A 19314-nucleotide genomic window follows, 5' to 3' on the forward strand; every position below is an offset into this window, starting at 1 on the left:
AAGTATTTAACTTTAGATTACCGTGAGGACAGCAGGTCTCAGGTTTTCAGGTTACATGCAGTGTGGTAGTATAACCATAGGAGGGCATGGTTTAGTCAAATCTGGTAACGAAATGCAAATCAATAAAGGGGAATTCCACTGACTGTTCACTTTCTGCACATTAATCAGGTAGAAATGTCTTTAAAAGCCCACATGACAAAAAGTCATTACATTAAATGCATACAAATATGTGATATCACTACTTTGCCATTATCTGCATATACTTCTCATGTTGTTTTGAGTAGTAAATAAATCAAATCAAATGTATTTCTATAGCACTTTTCACAACTGATGTTGTCACAAAGCAGCTTCACAGAATTCCAGTAAATAAAGGTTGTAGCATAAAGTTTTGATGGGTGTATGTTGGCTATAATTATTATGTTATTAAGCAGAATGCACTTTTCATTTAAATTTAAATAGAGATTGTGTAAAATAAAAGCAATCACACATGCTGAGGACTTCATCAAAGGATTTTTATTCTTCACAGAAGTTTTTCTTAAAAGGGAAAAAAGATTTTTTTCTATTTTACTTTTTCCATTCTGTTCAAGTAAATACCAAAGTTAATACACATTTTGGTGTCAGAGTTTTTGATGAAGTGATGAGTAAAGCTCCCTGTATGGATACTGTGCATGGTAGATAACTGAGAAAATACAGATAATTAACCAAACAAAATTTCTAAGAATGAATATTGTTAGTAGTGGTTGTTTTGACATATATTATAACTGGTTAGATTGTTTTTTTCTATTTATATTCATTCCGAATTTTAGGTGTCCTTAATGTATTTACACAATACACTAACATTTCTAAGTACATGCATTTATAATCCAAATTAATTTATTATAAACCTGCCCTTATATGTACCATGAAAATACTGCACAAAGTGCATACATACAGAAGATTCTGATACCATACTGGTGATTATCATGTGAATACACAGTCAGAAGGAACACCTCTGTGAACTCCTAGTTGTAATTAACAGCATACTGTGTACAGTCTCTAAATAAGTAAACTAATATGTTTTGATTATCTCTATCATCAATATTGGGTTAATAATATACTTCTCATGAGGTATATATATAGATTTTTTTAAATGAATCACACAAAGCAAACAGTGCTTAAAACAATGATTAAATACGTTACGTGATGATAAATGAATAAAATAAATAAGTGATAACAAAAGTGCACAATCACTGTCTCACAAAGGCAAATAAATCCCTTTTACACGCACACCTTCTTTTCCACTACTCTGTAGCCCCATGTTGTTGATGGTGACTTTGGTTTGTCCATATTTAAGATACAATGGTTCTTAATTATGCAGCAATAAAAAAACTTTGCCCATTTTGTGATGTTTTTAAACCATAGGCAACCAAGGCAGAGCAGCACTGAGAAACAGAGAGAGAGAAAGAGAGAGAGAGAGAGAGAGAGAGAAAAAAACAGAGGAGTTAAGGGAAACCCTGTTATCCATTCCTGAGGGTATTCTGGAATGTACACATTAAGGGAAACCCTCTATATACAGATCCAGAAGCAGTTCTGCTCTTTAAATTTTACAACTGCATTAGAAGAAGCGTTGGGGAAGGGGGTTGATCTGAGAGCAGCAGTGTGTGTGGGGGTTTTCTCACTGAGGGCTGCTGGTCATACAGAGAGGCTGCGGGCAGTAGAGGCTGAGCTCCTGGCCCTTTGCACCACTGCCTGGCTCTTTTCCCGTTTCAGCAGCTTGTTGTTGGAAAAGACCCCCTCATTCCGTGGAATACCATGGGAACCATCCGGAAATGTCAGTAAACCTGCAAAAAGAGCCAATACTGAAAATGAGCTCTCAATTGTTCCATTCATGCTCAGTGCAAAGTTCATTCAATTTCTCAAGCAATATCAGCTCATTTCTGTAAACAAACACCTCTATCACAGACGACACTGAAATATATTTTTAAAAAAACATATTGCGATATAATTTACCAAGACCCAATACGTTATAAATATAACTGATCATAAATAATAAACATTGCCATATCAAAGTTTTAAATAAATATATACCATATCCCTCCACACGGCCATTTTTGAATTCCCCTTCAAACTTCATTCCATCAAATCTACTAAAGACTCCAACACCTTGGAATTTCCCCTGGGCAAAATCACCCTCGTACCTTACAATCAGAAACAGAGAGGAACTCATCTTTAGTAAATGTTCATATACTTTAAACAGTCCAAATAAATTCTTAAACATGACATTACAACATCCTTATCCATGAGATTAATATTAACAGTCACCACACTGTCTGGGGACAGTAAATGCATCCCACAGTGTCTCACCTAGATCCATCAGGGAACATGAGCACCCCACAGCCATGGAACAGGCCATTCTCAAAGTGGCCTTTATAGCAGGTACCATCAGAGAACTTCAGCTGCCCTACACCATGCCTCTTCCCTGTGGAGCACACATGAAACATATTACAGTTCCATTAACTGATGTGGATAGCTGAGTTAAACATGGTGTGTTCAATTGTCGTAGACATATGACGGTAGTGTTTGCACTAGATCTAAGAAGATTATAAAGCCATGTCTTGTGTAATTTTAGATTACATTATTATTTTTCTTTAATTAAAGCACTGCATTCATCACAATCCTTACTGTAACTCTGAACTATAATCCACTTTAAATCACTTAAAAGCTATTTGAGGGCAATCTAGTTTAATCATTGCGTGCCAACTAATTAGGATTAAGTCATGTTAGCAACAAGTTGTTTTTGGCATTTAATGGTTCTACTGCACAAGGTTGTATGTTGCAGAAATATCAAGAACTACAGTAGCACTTCCAGTGGCAAGGACTCTGACTTGTCATTATGAATATTTTCCATAATTTCACTAAAGCTACAAAAGTGCAGTAGTGTACAGTTAGACAGGAGATTATTGCTGCGATGTGTTGTTGCAATTCCTCTACATTGATAACTTGAAGCAGATACATGCACTTACTCCGCATGCTTAATTTATGCTACACATATATCAAAATATTGTAGCATATACATGCTTGACTCCTGCTGACTATGACGTTTAATGTTGTATATTAATGTTGTATATATATATATATATATATATATATATATATATATATATATATATATATATATATAAACTACTGATAATGTAATAGTGCATTTTATGTGTATTTGTTTTAGAAAGCTGATTACAGATGGCTACAAATGCCATGGCTGTAAAGACATGTGCACCTGCCATTAAAGTTCAGGATGATGAACCACTATTATGCAGTGAAGTTTTACTACAAATACTACTACTACTGTAAAGTTAATGCTAATAATAATAATAATAATGCTAAGACACAGAAGAGTATTACTCCGAGGCTGATAAAATGGCACTGTTGGATCAGACACTGCAGTGTCAATGCCAAAACTTGACAGACCAAAGGAACAGACTTGTGTGATATATATGATCTTGGAGTGATATGGAATCCAGTCTATCTAGAACTTGCCTTCCTTCCATTCCCCACTGTACTCTTCTCCAGTTGAATAAGTAAAAGAGCCCCTCGTCAGTGTCATTCCTCCACCAACCTGCAAGCAAAGATATTCAACATCGCACACACATATAGTGTATATATTAAGCTATAGTACACTATACACAATGCTGTTTTTCACTCAGTGTGCAGTGGAAGTTACAGACAGTCAAGTAGTACTCATTTTACATCAACGGTTTAAATATTAGTAGCTTATTTTCTCACACACACACACATACATGTGTGTGTGTGTGTGTAAAAATAAGCTACTAATATTTATATAGCTATATATATATATATATATATATATATATATATATAACACGAAAGGGTTTGTTGTTGCCCATTGGAGACGCAAAGCTGTCAATGTAAAGAAGGTTTGGTGAGGCTTGTTGATGGATTAGCGCCCACATCTTTCTCATCTCCACGTTATGTGAAGGACAGCGAAACGCTAAGGAAACAGAAGCGCTCCATTTGTCGTGACTCGAAGAGAAGAGAACTAGTCTTACAAAACGGCATGAATGAAGTGCCATCGGCAGGGATTTTTTTTAATTCCAGTCTTACTACCACAACGTAATAGGCTACAACAGTGAAAAGGCAGCGGTGCTGTCGGGTCTAACGTTACCTTTAGCTCTCGCGTTCAAACGAAACCATGTGGAGTTTACCTGTAAAATGGCCTCGTTTTCTCAAAACCATGAAAACCCTTTGAAGATGTTTATAGGGCGATTCACATAGAAGAAGACGACGACAGCCTTCAGTAGGTTTATCTCGCTCTCTCTCTCTCTCTCTCTCTCTCAGTGTGTGTGTATGTGTGTGTATGTGTGCGTTTGTGTGTGTGTGTGTATGTGTGTGTGTGTGTGTGTGTGTCTTCTCTTCTCCTGGCAACGCAGCGAGCGGCTCTCTGAAGGTCGACTCGCTTTATTGAACGCTTTTCTTAGCGACATATTCAAACAGCGAGCTGATTGGCTGGGTGTCCACTACTGTAACTGCCTCGTTCTCTACATTGGTGTGTGTTCAGGAATGTGGTCGCCTTAATACACCCAGAGTAATTTTATTTATACTGTGAATTGATTAAACAATGATACTGTGGATGTGCTCTATGGCTTATTTCAAGAATTTTATTTACCCTACAAATCTGCTCTTTGTAAAAAAAAAAAAAAAAAAAATATATATATATATATATCCAAGCGATGGGCGGATTGCCTGGCTTTCGCTACAGTTATTCTCACTCTAGGGCCTACAAACCGGTGTCTGTTCAGGAATGAGCTTATTGCAGAGCTGTCTCAAGCAAAACAAGATTGAAAAATAGAATGAAACCCCGTTTTTAATCCCGTTACAAGGGATTTTATTGATCAGAACCAACTGAATTAACTGACATTCAGAATAGCTAACAACAAACTTAGTGTAGGGTCCCATATAAGAGTCCATATCACACATTTTCATACCCCCCCCCCCCCGGGGGGGTCCACATATACCATTTGAATCGGTTTATGTACCAAAACAGTCATAATTCGTTGTTACATAACCACTTCCAGACTCTTTTTACACACATTTTAGGGGTTCTGTGGCTTTAACGCTAATATATGAAAATGAACTCCCCATAGAACTCCTAGTTCTGTTTATGTTTTTGTGCTGGAAAAATGATGTATGGTATATGTATGGAGTGAGATAACTGTCTTTTATTCGAGAACGCAAAAAACACTAAATCGAGCAAGTCAGACTCAACGAGCGCACAGAATCATGAAATCATGAAAGATTCAAGAGTGCCATCACTAGGAATCGATCACCAGGTTATGAATCTGTGACGTATTTCCTGTTAAAATTGAGAAGCGAGAGCGAGCTAAAATTTTTGAAGCGAGCAGATTTTTGAGGAGAGAGCGAGCTCAAATTTTTTTATCAGTGGCGGATGCTGGTCTTTCAAGAGGGGGAAGCTCAGAACAGAATGAAAATGTAATGCTCCCACGGATCTTTACACCAAAGGATCGCTGACTCGCTCATTTCGCTGTCAATCAAAAAGGGATTCAGCCTCAGACAGATCATCCAATCATCATGCAGAAGCTGAGCGTCCGGGCCAGCCGAGGCCAGCCCACTGCCACATAGACCCCCAGAGACGCTGAGCATCCGGTGGGCGGGACAAAGCTCAGCATTTATCCAATGACTCGTCTTGTTTCACTGCACTTTGGTGCTTCGCTATTGAACTCTGTGGACGCTGACTGTTTAAAGTACTGTGAAGCTGCAGGAATGATTGAGAGGAAAGCCGCGTCTTTACCAGTGATAAGAAGCTGATTCTGAACAAAAGTTGAGCACGTTGTAGTGCATATTTATTCAATGACATGTACACACAACAGTATATATTTGATCACTTATTTTTTGACATTTTAGGGGAAGCTGAGCTTCCCTTGCCGTCTTAGAGCAATCGCCTCTGATATGTATGTAACCCAGGTTTAGACAATGGGAAATTAACTTCCACTCTAGGGCCAAACGATTATGAGCAAAAATGTTAACCGTTCAGGTGGCTTTTCCAAACACGGTTCGACACAGAAAATTTACAAACAATATTGAGCTCTATTTTCTCTGGACAGTAAGCTAACACTACTCAGGGCCACAGAACCTTCAGTGGGAGGGCTTAAATGACAGGGGGATCTGCTGATTGGATCTTTAAACCTATAGCTGCTCAAACATGTAACACAAGTTATTCTGCAATACAACATTTTTACAGTTGAGTAAAACGTCCAAACATTTCCTTTATTTTTAAATGTGTATTATATGATGTGTTAGTAGCTATAGCTATGGTTTTATATATAACATACCTTGACCACACAAGTACTCCTTAATAATAATAATAATAATTAATAATTACTTTATTGGCCAGTGTGTTTGTAAACAGATGTATTTGTTCTCCACATTTAACCCAGTGAGCACACATGCCCAGAGTGGTGGGCAGCCCTAGCCAGTCATGACCTGCCAGATCTGGGGGATTGAATGGGCAATCTTCTGTTTACAAGCCCAGTTCCCTAACCACCAGGTCACAGAGATCCCCTCCTATTGGCCACATTCCCTGCAAGGGTTTGAAGGTAAGCCCCTTCTTTTTGCCTCCTTTGTTTGGTATTCACTGTGTAGCATTAGCCTGTGCTGCTTTGCACATACAAAAAACCCTCATATTTCTCTATTTAGTCATTTATTTAGCATACTGACTCGATTAATTATTATGAGATGGCATGCACTTCCTGCTACTAATTTAGAAATGGAAAATAAACCATAACAAGGACAATTGTAGAATTGCAGAATTGCATGGAATAAGCCTTAAGAAACGTTCAGCCCTGCAGTTGAGAAGAGGCCTAAGTGTCTTGGTCTGAACTGGCTCAAGAATTCAGGCACAGCAAAGAAATGGCATCTGGATGCGTCTGGACATTGGAGAGATCTCCATACTTTAAAAATAATGAAAGAGATGAGGATGTTACTCTATTCTTGTTCCGTAGGTGTGTAACATTGACTTATTATTGCTGTTACAGTTACACTGCTTCATGAAATTAAACACAAAGCTATAGTGCTACAAACCTAAATAGCTCAAATTATAAACTCTATTTTCTGGTAATTCAAAAAGTGAATAAAAAGTTACAAGAAAGTTAAACTTTAGCCACAAACAAACTCTAGTCTGGTTCTTACTTAAACATATCATTCCACTGTAAAAGATGTGGAGCTTCTGAATGAACACAAAACATTGTTTTTCTTTGAGAACAGTAGCTCTACAGAATTTTCTTATAAGTGAGCTAAATAGGTGTATTTGTGACATAAGTGACATCACAAAAAATGCGATTTATAGGTTTTACAGCATAATTAAATGAAGAGTAAACAGCAAATTTTGAATTTGAACAAACATTATATACTTCAAACATTTAAAAATGTTTTTACTTGTTTAACTTATTACCATGTTGGTATCCTCATGTCTTTAAACAATAAATTGTCTTTTTGATAGCCCATTAACTACCTCATCTTCAGATGCATTTCCTCCACCATCAGCTGTGACTAAGTTCCATGTTTTATTCTTTTGTACATGAGTGAAAAAAATGGCAGTTCACTATTTGTTAAGCATTTTAGCACAAAACAGCCAATACAAAAATAAATAAATAAATAAATAACCTGATATTTTCACCCTTGAACACATCCTCTCTGACTTAATGGAAGCCACCTTCAGGATGTCTCCTTCAGAAACTTAGTGGACCAGTTTTTCAGTGCATCTGACCCTGCATTCTCTGTGATACTAACTCAACACATCTGACAATTGATCTCTTCATACCACAGAGAACCATCAACATTTTGAACAGGACTAGGTATTTATGGCCTCCTCTATAAACGTGAAGAGCCAGTAATGGGAAATGTCGATAAAAATCACACCCTTGAGATGTATTGGTTTTAATACTGAAGATGAGTTGTTCTTGCTGTAGAACAACCATGAATTATATGGGGCTGTAAGTCAAGCATGAGAGCAAATGACCACCCGTCACATGGTCTCTTTTCCCAACAAAGAATGTTATACAATTTGTAGTGTATTGGGCTATTAAATAAGGTAAAGTGGTAATACAGCCTAGTATATAAATGGATAGTTTATACTAAGATTTGGTTTTAAACCTTACTATCTTCTTTCCAGAGACACACAAGCAGACTTTTCTTCCCTTGACCTTCAGTTCATAGTCTCCAAGCTCATAACACATACACAAACAACACACACACACACACACACACATGGGAAATTGGGGACTAATTTGGCCTCCTTTAGTGATTATTGCCCTTCACTGGTAGTAAATCAGCATGGTGTTAATTCCCGAGGGAAATGGGCAGTCGGCTCCATATGCCCCAGAGTGACAGGATGGGTCATGCAAGCATCACTACACACGAGCGGCCATTTAGCAGTCCATAATATGCACACCAAGTACACACTCAAGTACACAAAATTACACAATCACACACACACACACACACACACACACACACACTCCTACCTACACAACGAGTCTGTTCTCCTTGCAAGAAAAATCACAAAGGTCAAATTCTCATAGGTTTAGAGGGTGGAACAAAGGTTGTTGATGGTCATCTCTCTCTCCAAAGCTTAATTGACCCATAATTCTCTCTATGGCAGAACATACCATCTGAGCTTTTGTGTGTGAACCATGCGTTCAAACCAAGGTGAGCAGGGTTATGCTGTCATACTGACCGATGCTAAATCTCGCAGTCCACTGCTTTGTAAACTTGTTTGAACTGTGATTGGGATGTATAGCTATTTGTGAGCAGTTCGTATCTACATGCATTAGGGGCCAATTTTAAAATGTTCTAAGCAGTGCTATGAAACTGTTTAACTTCATGTATACAGACCAAAGTATTTTAGCACTGCTTTGCCTTTTTAAATATAAAAACATTTAATGTATCATTGGATTTAATAATATTTAAGTAGTAATCAAAATAAGTGATTCAGTTGTTTGAATTGTATTGTATTGTACAATTCTCTTCAATAGCATGAGGAAACTTACTTTTGAACATTTTGGAAACACATTCTTAATATAAATAAATGATCTAATCTGCGGAGAGATCTCCTAAATAAATAATTAACTTGTATTTAAGTCCCCTCCAGTCATTGAAGAAACTCCACAAAACACATCTGTGTTCATATGAATATCTTAAATATTTCCATAAATAATCCCCTAAAGCCCTAATTTCTTGCACGTGGATTATCTGTAACGCTACACCTTTTTTCAATATGTGCAGATCTATTAATATAATCCCTGCCTCAGTCCCTGCCACACTGTCTCTGATTACTCCTCAACCACTCACCTGAAAGCCCTGCTTCTGCAAGCTATCACTTATTCCTTAGATTTGTGACATAAGAAATCTTAGATGTCTGATTCGCCATTTTAGGACTGTCACTGGAGCACTGCAATTTCAAAACAGAAATTCTCATCCATGGCGTTTACTGCTTATTACATCTTCTAGCATATGAAGGATTCCACACAGACATGTTAACAACTTGATTTTCATTGGCGGATGTCTTTATTTAGTTGTCAAGAAAGCTTGATTATAAAGACTTGATCCATTGTTTTCATCTATTTTTATTTTTTATTCTTTTGGGTGAGTAGTATAACCTTAGGTGGACTTGGTTCAACTTGAAAACAAAGAGTAAGCGATTCTGATGTTGTATGTAATTGAACATTTTTTCTCATTAATATGTTAGTACAGTATTTAGCAATTTTGTACTCATGAGTCCAAAGAGGGATATAGAGTTTAAATGAAACATGTCACATTGGGAAAGACCCCCTACCCCAACCCCCACACCACAAACATTCCTCTACACACACTCCTTTTGCTTCAAGCACAGAACCTTGTTGGATGAAAAAGAGCAATTAGGGTAGAAATGAGGGGGAATCACAGGGGGAAATGGCTGATGAAGACTTTATTGATTAGCGACGTTTCACTGATCCAGCTTTCACTTTAGCAATTACACTGCAGTCATTAGAGACCAGTGCTACAGGAGCCCTTCACAACAACTACTGTCTAAACACAGGGCACGATCATGCCCTCGGCAGCGATCGTCTTTTGCAGAAAAACTACCAGTGAGCATCTTTCAAAAGCACTGGCTCTGAATTTAATGCTTTAAATCTCTGTACATGTCCAAATTGGCAGAACAGGAGGCTTCAGTTTGGACTGCATTTCCAGGACCCTGTGTTTTTGTGACACTGCCTCTAGCAAAATGGATATGAAAAAGATGTATGGCAGTCAGAATGTGAGTATGGGAAGGGAATTAAGCTTATAACTACTATTATATTAATTAGTAAAGTTTGGGTCGAATAAGCCTTTAAAACAATAAGAACTATAATGTAGTAATAACATTCTGTTACATGGCACATGTAAATGTGTTATTTTGAAGGGATCCGTCTTGAATTAGCCTATTGATGACTGAAAGCATATACCGTAAACGTTGAAGAGGTTTCATCCAGATTTAAACACACTCACTGGTGTGGTGCTCATCAAATGAGGCTACTTATACAAAAATACACAAAGAGTGGAACTAAATAACTTAAAATATACTTGATGTATTACAACCTTATACAGTCCCAGCAGAGGGCGATGTATTAAACTTCATGCACATGCTCTGCATGGGGTGAGGAGTGGGCTATTAGCTAAATGCTACGTGTTCTCTGAATAAACTACAGCTAATTCAAATGGACATCTAGTTGGAACAATGTGGGAAAACTGGGAACAGAGAATGATTTTGGCCCAATCTCACTTCATATTTTTACCCCTAACCCTGATATCAGCAGAGAGGTACAGTGCAGCAGCCTCCCTTCTGGGTTTTGGTTCAGTTTAGGGCGTCGTTAGATATGTTACAGCCCCCCTAATTGTTCTTTAGCCCCCAAATTCTTTCATTTTCAACATTGGTTTTCTCTCTCTCCATATAAACTTGGGCGCACTAAGACCTGGGGGAGTTTGTCCATTTGCTACTCTTGGCTAGCGGTCTGTATTGCTTTCTTCACAGAATACGTATGCGGTGTAATGGGGGGGAAGTTTCCTGACGGCGATTGTCATTTCAAGACAAAAATAAAGAAAAACCTTAAGTGAATGCTGTGACAATCTTTAATCAACCAAACTGAATAGCTACTGATGCACCAGTTTAAATAGCATTATGCTATCAGAGGAAACCAAAAAGCCAGTTAAAATGTTCATGCATTAAACACTGCAGTATTTAGGGCAGATTTAATTAATATTTATATTCTTTCCTGATGTTATGACCATATATTTTACAGATGTCTGTATATAATGAGGTGATAGTTGGATATTCGAAAATGATTTTTTTTGTAAATCCAGCAACTCCTCCAAAGACCAGGTGAGAGGATTATTTTACAGTTTAAAGAAAATATTCTAATTATTTTTAATTGACTCTTGATAAAAAATGATTTGTAATATATCTTTATATGGAAATAAATAAAATTTTCTGCTGTGAAATGTCACATTCTGACATCCAGATTAGGTCAACTTTTAATTTGGCAACTTTTTGATCAAACATTCCACTTCCACATTAAATATTTTAGTAAGTGCCATAACTGGGCACTCACAAGCTAACTACCAAGACAACAGCATAGTAGTGATGTTGTTTGTTTGTCAGGTCATAATACATTGAAAGTACACTAAACGAATATAATACACAGGTCTTCGTAGTTTTTAGGAGAAAATACATAGGTTTTTGGATTTCTTTGGCTGCTTACATTGCTTTCTTGCTTGTGATTCCGAAGACTTGCGAGTGTGCCTTTGAAAAATCTGTTTGAACATTTTGCCCTATCCCTCTATCCCAACAAGAACTGGTATGGTAGGGGTATGGGTAGATCTAATTGCTCCCCGTTTGTGAGTGTGTGAGTGACTGAATGTGTTCCTCCGGCTCCAGACCCGCTATGACCCTGATTATGTGGAAGCAGGTTATATAAGATGAATTAATTAATGACTTTAAGAAAAATACTAGACTCCATTAGCTATATATTTTTTAAAGCTTGCAGATGTTTTAGACAGAGGACTTCTGACATCTGGTGGCACTGTGGCGCAGCAGGTAGTGTCGCAGTCACACAGCTCCAGGGACCTGGAAGTTGTGGGTTCGAGTCCCGCTCCGGGTGACTGCCTGTGAGGAGTTGGTGTGTTCTCCCAGTGTCCACGTGGGTTTCCTCCGGGTGCTCCGGTTTCCTCCCACGGTCCAAAAACACACGTTGGTAGGTGGATTGGTGTGTGTAAGTGTGTGTGTTGCCCTGTGAATGACTGGCACCCCCTCCAGGATGTATTCCCGCCTTGTGCCCAATGATTCCAGGTAAGCTCTGGACCCACCGCGACCCTGAATTGGATAAGCGCTTACAGATAATGAATGAAGGAATGACTTTCATCTGTGTGCTCTTTACATTCATTCATTCATTATCTGTTATTCTATCCAAATACTTTTTCCGTCAGTTCTCATAATGTTTGGATCCTGCGAATGAAAAATGTACTTTTACTAGGAGGCAAGCCTGTTTATTTTTAGCTGTTTAAATGTCATGACTGTCACATCAAAAGCTTTATTTACTGCATTTTCTAAATGCTCATTGCTAATGTGGATGCTAGACAAAACATGGCCTTTAATTGCTGTGAGAACAATTGAAATGCTGTTAAAAGCCTTGATGGAAGTTACAAAAATGGAATTTTACTTAAGCACACAAACCAGTTCACACACGAAGCAGCTGAAAAGGTAGAAATACATAGCACTAAAGAGCAGCAAGGACAGCAGGATGCACAGGCAGAGTAGCAGAGGGTGAAGCGCTGTGTGTTAAAGGGACAAACACAATCTGTTTCCTCCCAAATAGAGATGAATCCAGCTCTGCCTCCTTTCCCTCAATCAGCCATGCTCGGCCAGTTCTGCTCATGCCTCGCTTCCTCTAAACACCCATAACCATTAATCCCAGACAACACTATTTATATTTTCTAATTGTGAAGAGGATGAATTATCAATTATGGTTACTGCTTAATTGCCCTTCATAAAGTTAGCCTCCCCCTGGCTTTAAAGTGGGCTATTTAAATAATGTAACTAATAGCCCTCTCCTTTACGTGGAGAATGCATCTTCATTGTTGGGTGTGAGGGGCGTGAGAGTGGCTCGTAATTTAACGGGCAATCGAGGCGAGGCGTGCAGGTGGCACCGGGGGGACTCGTTAAGCGCTAATGAATTATGACACGACCTTCTGAGAACAATGAGCAATTAATGCCAGCATTGACTGACAGAAACTCACATCTGTTATGGCCTGCATCCCAAGACCCCACATAGGTGCAAATATGCGTTGGTTTGTGTGAGTGTGTGTGTTTTGGTACATTTTCCAGACAAAAATATCCTGACATCAAAACCAGCAGTTTTGTAAATGTACATATTTTTCATATATTTATACATATTTATATAATAACGTTGTATACATACAGCTGCATTGTTTTATACTTATTTGTATAGATGGAAATACAACAACAACTTGCTTCTGCACAATGGTAACATTTCCAGAGAATGAAAAAAGAAATTATTGTAGTACATGTTAAAATGAAAATTTTAAAACAACATGTACTGACATGTTGACTAACAAACTCTCTCCCTCTGTGTGTGTGTGTGTGTGTGTGTGAAGAGAGAGAGAGAGAGAGAGAGAGAGAGAGAGAGAGAGAGAGAGAGAGAAAAGGAGTGTGTGTGTCAGAGGGTGAGGTTCATGTTCATGCAAACAGAACACACCTGATTCTCTGGGGATGTGGCCATTTGATTATACTCTAATCTGGAATCCTAAGTATGCGCTCTCACTCTATATTACTTCTGTTGTCAGGCTCAGTTACAGCCAATGAATTTTAACACCTACAAATACATTTAGTGCTGTGTGTCTGCAAACACCTGACACAAGCCATGAGCGCAGATGTGTCTGTGCTGTGACAGAAGCCAATAAGAATTTAAAGTGTCCTCAAAGCACTGCCACTTTCAGTGACACAGTGAGGATATAGGAGATATGTGATGGACAGAATTGTGGGGCTTACTCCTCTTTAAATGCACCACATATAGTCTCTGTCAGAAGAAAATCTTGTATCGCTGTTTTATGTTGTTTGAACGTTATGTGACAAATAAACCTGAATATCTTTTTAACACATAATTAACAGAAAATATTCTATTTAAAAAATTTCCTTTAGAAAAAAAGTTTGGATAAAAATCCCATTTTTATAGTTTGGAATCTGAAAAGTTTCACCTTTAAAAACATTTTTCTAATCTGTGAAACAAACCACAAGAGTGTTACAGGGACATCATGTGGCTATTTTCATGTCAGTTCTATTAACTCATTAATATCTCATTTTCACATGGAGCTCCACTAGAGGGCATACAGCTGTCCCTAATCTCTTCACGTAATACTAGAACAGGTGAGTGTATTCGAACTGACCTTTACCTCAGTGTGTTTGTGTGGGTGTGTGTGTGGGTGGGTGTGGATGTACGGGTGCAGGCCGGAGCAATGTTTGTAATAGAGTGAGTCCCTTAGCATAATTACCCTCTCCTGCAATGATGTGGCCACTTAACAAATCGCCCTGCAACTTTCCACATCTGCTCCATGTCAGCATCTGGCAGACGCGCTCACCCGTCCCGGACGCAGTGGAGAGCCCTCATTAGGGCTGTGCTGAAGCAGGTAGAGCTGCGAGGACAATTACAGAGCAATGCAGCCGACCTTGCACTCGTCTCTATGCCCTAAAACGTCACCCTCCCATCCAGCTTTTGCAAAAGTACAGAATACACAGATGACCGCAAAATATCGGATTATTAACTAATTGATATGTGCACCTCAGAAGTTGCCAAAAACTGAAAAGGAATAGTACTAATAAGGGTTCTTTGGAACAATGTCATTAAAACAGAGCTTTATTCATTCATTCATTCATTCATTCATTCATTGTCAGTAACCGCTTATACAGTTCAGAGTCGAGGTGAGTCCAGAGCCTACCTGCAATCACTGGGCGCGTGGCAGGAACACAAACTGGAGGGGGCGCAAGGCCTTCACAGGGCATAAAACAGAACTTTATTCAACGTTAATTTAGTGTAAATTCATTGTAAGTGTGAAGAACCTTTTTAGGCTACAAAGAACCAACACACAGTCTGTAGGAGTTGTCTCTAAGCCAGATGTCATTTAGGGACCTATATAAGTGCTACATTAGTCGTTCAAGACTGGGAGTCCTAGAGAGTACAGTTGACCTCACTCTTTGGGAGAACAGGCCACCTTCCCTTTCACCTGTGACGTGCAAAGTTCATCAGGTGACGGTTAGATGACAGCTGCTGCAGTATTCTCCTCCACATTTTCAGCAAACCAGTGAAGCTCTGTTAGTGGCAGTTCAGTGAAATGACTCCAATAAAACACAGCTGAACTTGTTTGGAGAAGACTAACTGCCATTTGAGTTATGTCATTATACAGACACTTGCGTTGGCTCGTCTCCTGCAAATGAGAAAGGAAATCTCAGTCAGTTAATGGTGGCTGTGACATTGCTGGATGTTGAAGGGTTGTGTCACTTAGTATATATTAGTTATAGCATTATATTACATTATTGACTTTAGCAGGTCTCTGGTGTTTTCTACCTTTAGAGCATGCTCCTCTTTATCCAGTTATATTTACGCACATGGATAACACTGGTTAATGGATTTAAATATTGCATAGTCTTTATTGGGTTTGTTTGTCACTTGTTGAAAACTTCACATGGAAAACCTTCGATCCTGAACTTTTCTTAAATTGAGTGTGTATATCTAATAGGACATTATAACTTATGTCTAGATGATTTAACTGTTTTTCAGTAATCTTTTCTAGTCAAAGTGTCTTTTTTTTGGCAGCTAATGTAGTAACATTTGTAGTAACGGTTCTTGTCTGCAGTGTGACATGCTAAACTGCTGTTCATGTGAGTGTTTTAATAATTTGGTAACTGCTGAAAAATAGATCATAAAATAGAGTTATTTTATTAGTGTGCTTGTAAACCTGCAAGCGTGTGACATTAACACTTTCTTAAGTCTTTTCTGACAAATGTGGAATGTACATTTATTTGTAGATCCCTGTAACCCCGCTGGACATTTTATGGATTGACTTTGTTTCTTCATTCACAATCCAGTTCACCTCACCCACACTCGCTGACCGTCTGCTTCCAGAGTCCTGAGTGTGTATTCGGCCTGGAGGGCATGTGCCTTGTCTTTTCTTTAAACTTACGAAAGCGAGTGAGTCAAAAGGCATCAGACGGATCTTTTGTTCGGAGGTACTTTGGACAGAGACAGAGGGGATGGACCCTGACAAGGGAAGAGTTCAGTCTGTGAATGGGACTCCACCCAGTGACATGACTCTTGCCATTATATAGATTATCCAATGTTTAGCTGGCTGCCCTTAGTCTTCCTGGACCTCTGATGATTTTATGGGTTGTGGAGGTGGTAATGTAGTTAACAGCAGGGGAGTTTGTCCGAAAGTGTGCCCCCTCCCCAGGCGACCCGCTCCCTGGCTGTGAGCTGCCTCTGATCTCTCTGGCCTGGAGTGGCTGTGTGCAGACATTAGTGCCCCCCCCCAGGCAGTTGGAAACTCTTCTTGTGAGCCTTCCCTGCCCCTAGTGACTTTTGTGCTGGTGGTACCTGTGCCTGCATTGTGACTGAGACCCACTTTTGTGCTCCGGCCCTGGGTAAACACATGTGCGTGCGGTGAGGGCCAAAGAGAGGAAGTTGTAAACCACCAGTAAGAGCTCATTCATATGGAAGTGGCTCAGTTACTGGGCTTACACATGCTAATGAGGACAAACAGCCACCTCAGTGGGGACAGACACTGGCTGATGTTTGACCAGTGTAACAAGCAAGAAACATATGCTTACCTCCTACTGGAATGCAGAGCAAGACAGGACAAAAAGACAGTGGAACGGAGGTGGAATTGGCCTGAGCCATAAAGCAAGAGCAAGGGAGCCAGGGGAGGAAATGACATGCTCAGTGAAGTGGGGAGGAATAAGGACGGCCGTTTAACAGCCTGCAAACTGGATTTTTGTCCTCACCATCATCACACTGCATCATGATATCAGTCAAGTGTGTCTTGTCTGTCATATCACAGCTTTAGATGACTACCTAATAGGTGGAATTAGAGAGAATTGGGTAAATGGAAACATAAAAGGCCAAGGCATCTATATTCAGTGGCCTCTAATACAACACAGCTGTATATAATACAGCTCAATTTGCTTGGAGGAGACCATTAACACCCATTTCTGTTTTGTCTCTTTACCTACACCTGCACTGACACACATCACGTTGAGGAAGAAAGAGAAAGAGTGTATATCATTTATCATGTCCTAACCATTCATTCTATGTTTATGTGTTAATAAATATTTTAAATAATTAAACAAATACCTAAATGTATTGTCTTTCTTTCTTTCTTTCTTTCTCTTTCTTTCTTTCTTTCTTTCTTCTTTTTATACTCCTGTTCTTCTTGTCTCTGCTTCCTAACCCCTTATAGAAAATTTATTAAACATGTTAGAAATATTAGAAATACTTCCCCCTTGGGGCTTGTATTTTCTAAAATTTAGTAGTGGTTTAAAATCAGATCAATACTGAATCAATGATTAATGGAACCTGTCTGGGGTAATTTCTAGAACACCATCCACTCTGGTTATCTGTGGCATCAGTGTGAAACTATTCTACGTTTGTATCATTACAATTTCTGACCTCCAGACTGGAAAAAGTGGTATAAGGTGAGAATAGTGAGCAGTAAGTGAGCCTCCTAATCAGACGCTCACACTAATGGTTTAATGGTAGAGCTCTCTTTAGTGAGGCCATGCTTTGTGGGACACTTTTATCAGGTCTGGACACCCGCTGAGCTTATTGATCCAAACTGTAGCAGCTATCATCCTCACCCAGACTTGCACTACACCATGACACATTAACATGCCATCAGAGCTGAAAAAGGTATACAGGCTGATTATTCATGACTTCGGTAGATGATAAAAATTGTGGTGAAAATGAATCTCATGAATCTCAAAGAAACAAATGCAAAGAGCTGGCCAACGTTTTCAGTTACGCTGTTTTCACATTATGAGCAGCTGGAGAGATGGTACATTACAGTAACAGTTCTGTTTTTACAATTATATTACAGGGATGTTTGATAATGGACAATATGTGCTATGTATTTGGTAAATATTAAAACTGGTTCACCCTAAAACCTGATAGAAAAAGGAATTTAATACATTCTAGATTATTAATGATTCCCACAATAAATAAGTCTCCATGTTGTTGTTTTTTGTCACCGTGTATGTTCATTATAGATCTCAATATGATTTTTATTACTGAGCCTTTGTGACTAATAACTATATTTGATTTCTGCTACTGAACTTTGATATTAATATCTATTGTTTTGACCTTCATGTGGTTTATCTATATTTAGTGCTGAACAATGATCTTTCCCAATAAACAATTAGCCGTTGATTCAACGTTGAAATAACGCAATGACTGCCCTCTAATCAATGTTCTCTTAAGGTTGAAAATGAAAGTTGAGAAGACGTCCAAACACAGACATTGAATAGACGACTATTAGACGTATTTTGGACGTCCATTGACGTTATTAATTGATCCCGAAATAAATTACTTGTATAAAACGCATTTTGGACGTCCACTGACGTTATCGATTGGTCACCACTTAACTAACTTATTAAGATGGAATTTGGACGTCCATTGACGTTTAAAATATGTCCTTGACGGACAGACTACTTTTAGACCTATTTTGAACGTCCAGGGACGTTCCGTGTTTACTGGGTTATTTGATTTTTGTTGTTTAGGTTATTTATATCCTTCTCCTTTCGGTTTTAAGTTGTTTATATCCCTCTCCGTTCACTTTCTACACCTGGTCTTTAACCCCCGCCACAGTGGTCTTTGCCGTTTGAGTTTTTTGTTTTTACTTCTTTTCCTGCTCTTCGTCGCTCGCGCTCTGCAGCTGCACCTGCGTCCTCGCGCGCTCCCGCTCTGCTCTAATGAGGGGCGCTTTTACTGAAGCTCATTAAGACGGAGCTGAGGGGTGCGCGCGTTGTGCGTGTCACGTGGGCGACTGAGAGCGCGGCTCTTCGAACCCGCGGAGTTAAAGAGCGCAGCCCTGAACAGCACGAGAACACATCTGGGCAAGCAGCGGTTGTGAGTAGCAGCAGGAGCAGCTGAAAGTGCACACCTTCACACACATCGGCGGGAACAGACAGACTGGGGGGCTCCGGGGGGCTCTCTCGGGTCCAAG

General features: G+C 39.0%; 1 protein-coding gene across 2 annotated transcripts; it reads right to left on the reverse strand.

Annotated features, from left to right (window-relative positions):
- Nucleotides 1-578: 578 nt before the first annotated feature.
- On the reverse strand, nucleotides 579-4401 carry morn4 (MORN repeat containing 4). Of its 2 annotated transcripts, XM_066679915.1 has the most exons (6): nucleotides 4203-4401; nucleotides 3517-3595; nucleotides 2344-2458; nucleotides 2068-2177; nucleotides 1659-1820; nucleotides 579-1421 (listed from the first exon to the last, which is right to left on the reverse strand). In XM_066679915.1, exons 2-5 carry the CDS (start codon nucleotides 3581-3583, stop codon nucleotides 1672-1674), a joined length of 441 nt encoding a protein of 146 aa, XP_066536012.1. In that variant the 5' UTR covers nucleotides 3584-3595; nucleotides 4203-4401; the 3' UTR covers nucleotides 579-1421; nucleotides 1659-1671. The 2 variants fall into 2 exon arrangements, with proteins under 2 accessions (XP_066536012.1, XP_066536011.1); XM_066679914.1 differs by having other exon boundaries at nucleotides 579-1820.
- Between the last annotated feature and the right edge of the window lie 14913 nt (nucleotides 4402-19314).

Source organism: Hoplias malabaricus, chromosome 8, assembly GCF_029633855.1.
Source record: "Hoplias malabaricus isolate fHopMal1 chromosome 8, fHopMal1.hap1, whole genome shotgun sequence".
Lineage (NCBI taxonomy): Eukaryota > Metazoa > Chordata > Actinopteri > Characiformes > Erythrinidae > Hoplias > Hoplias malabaricus.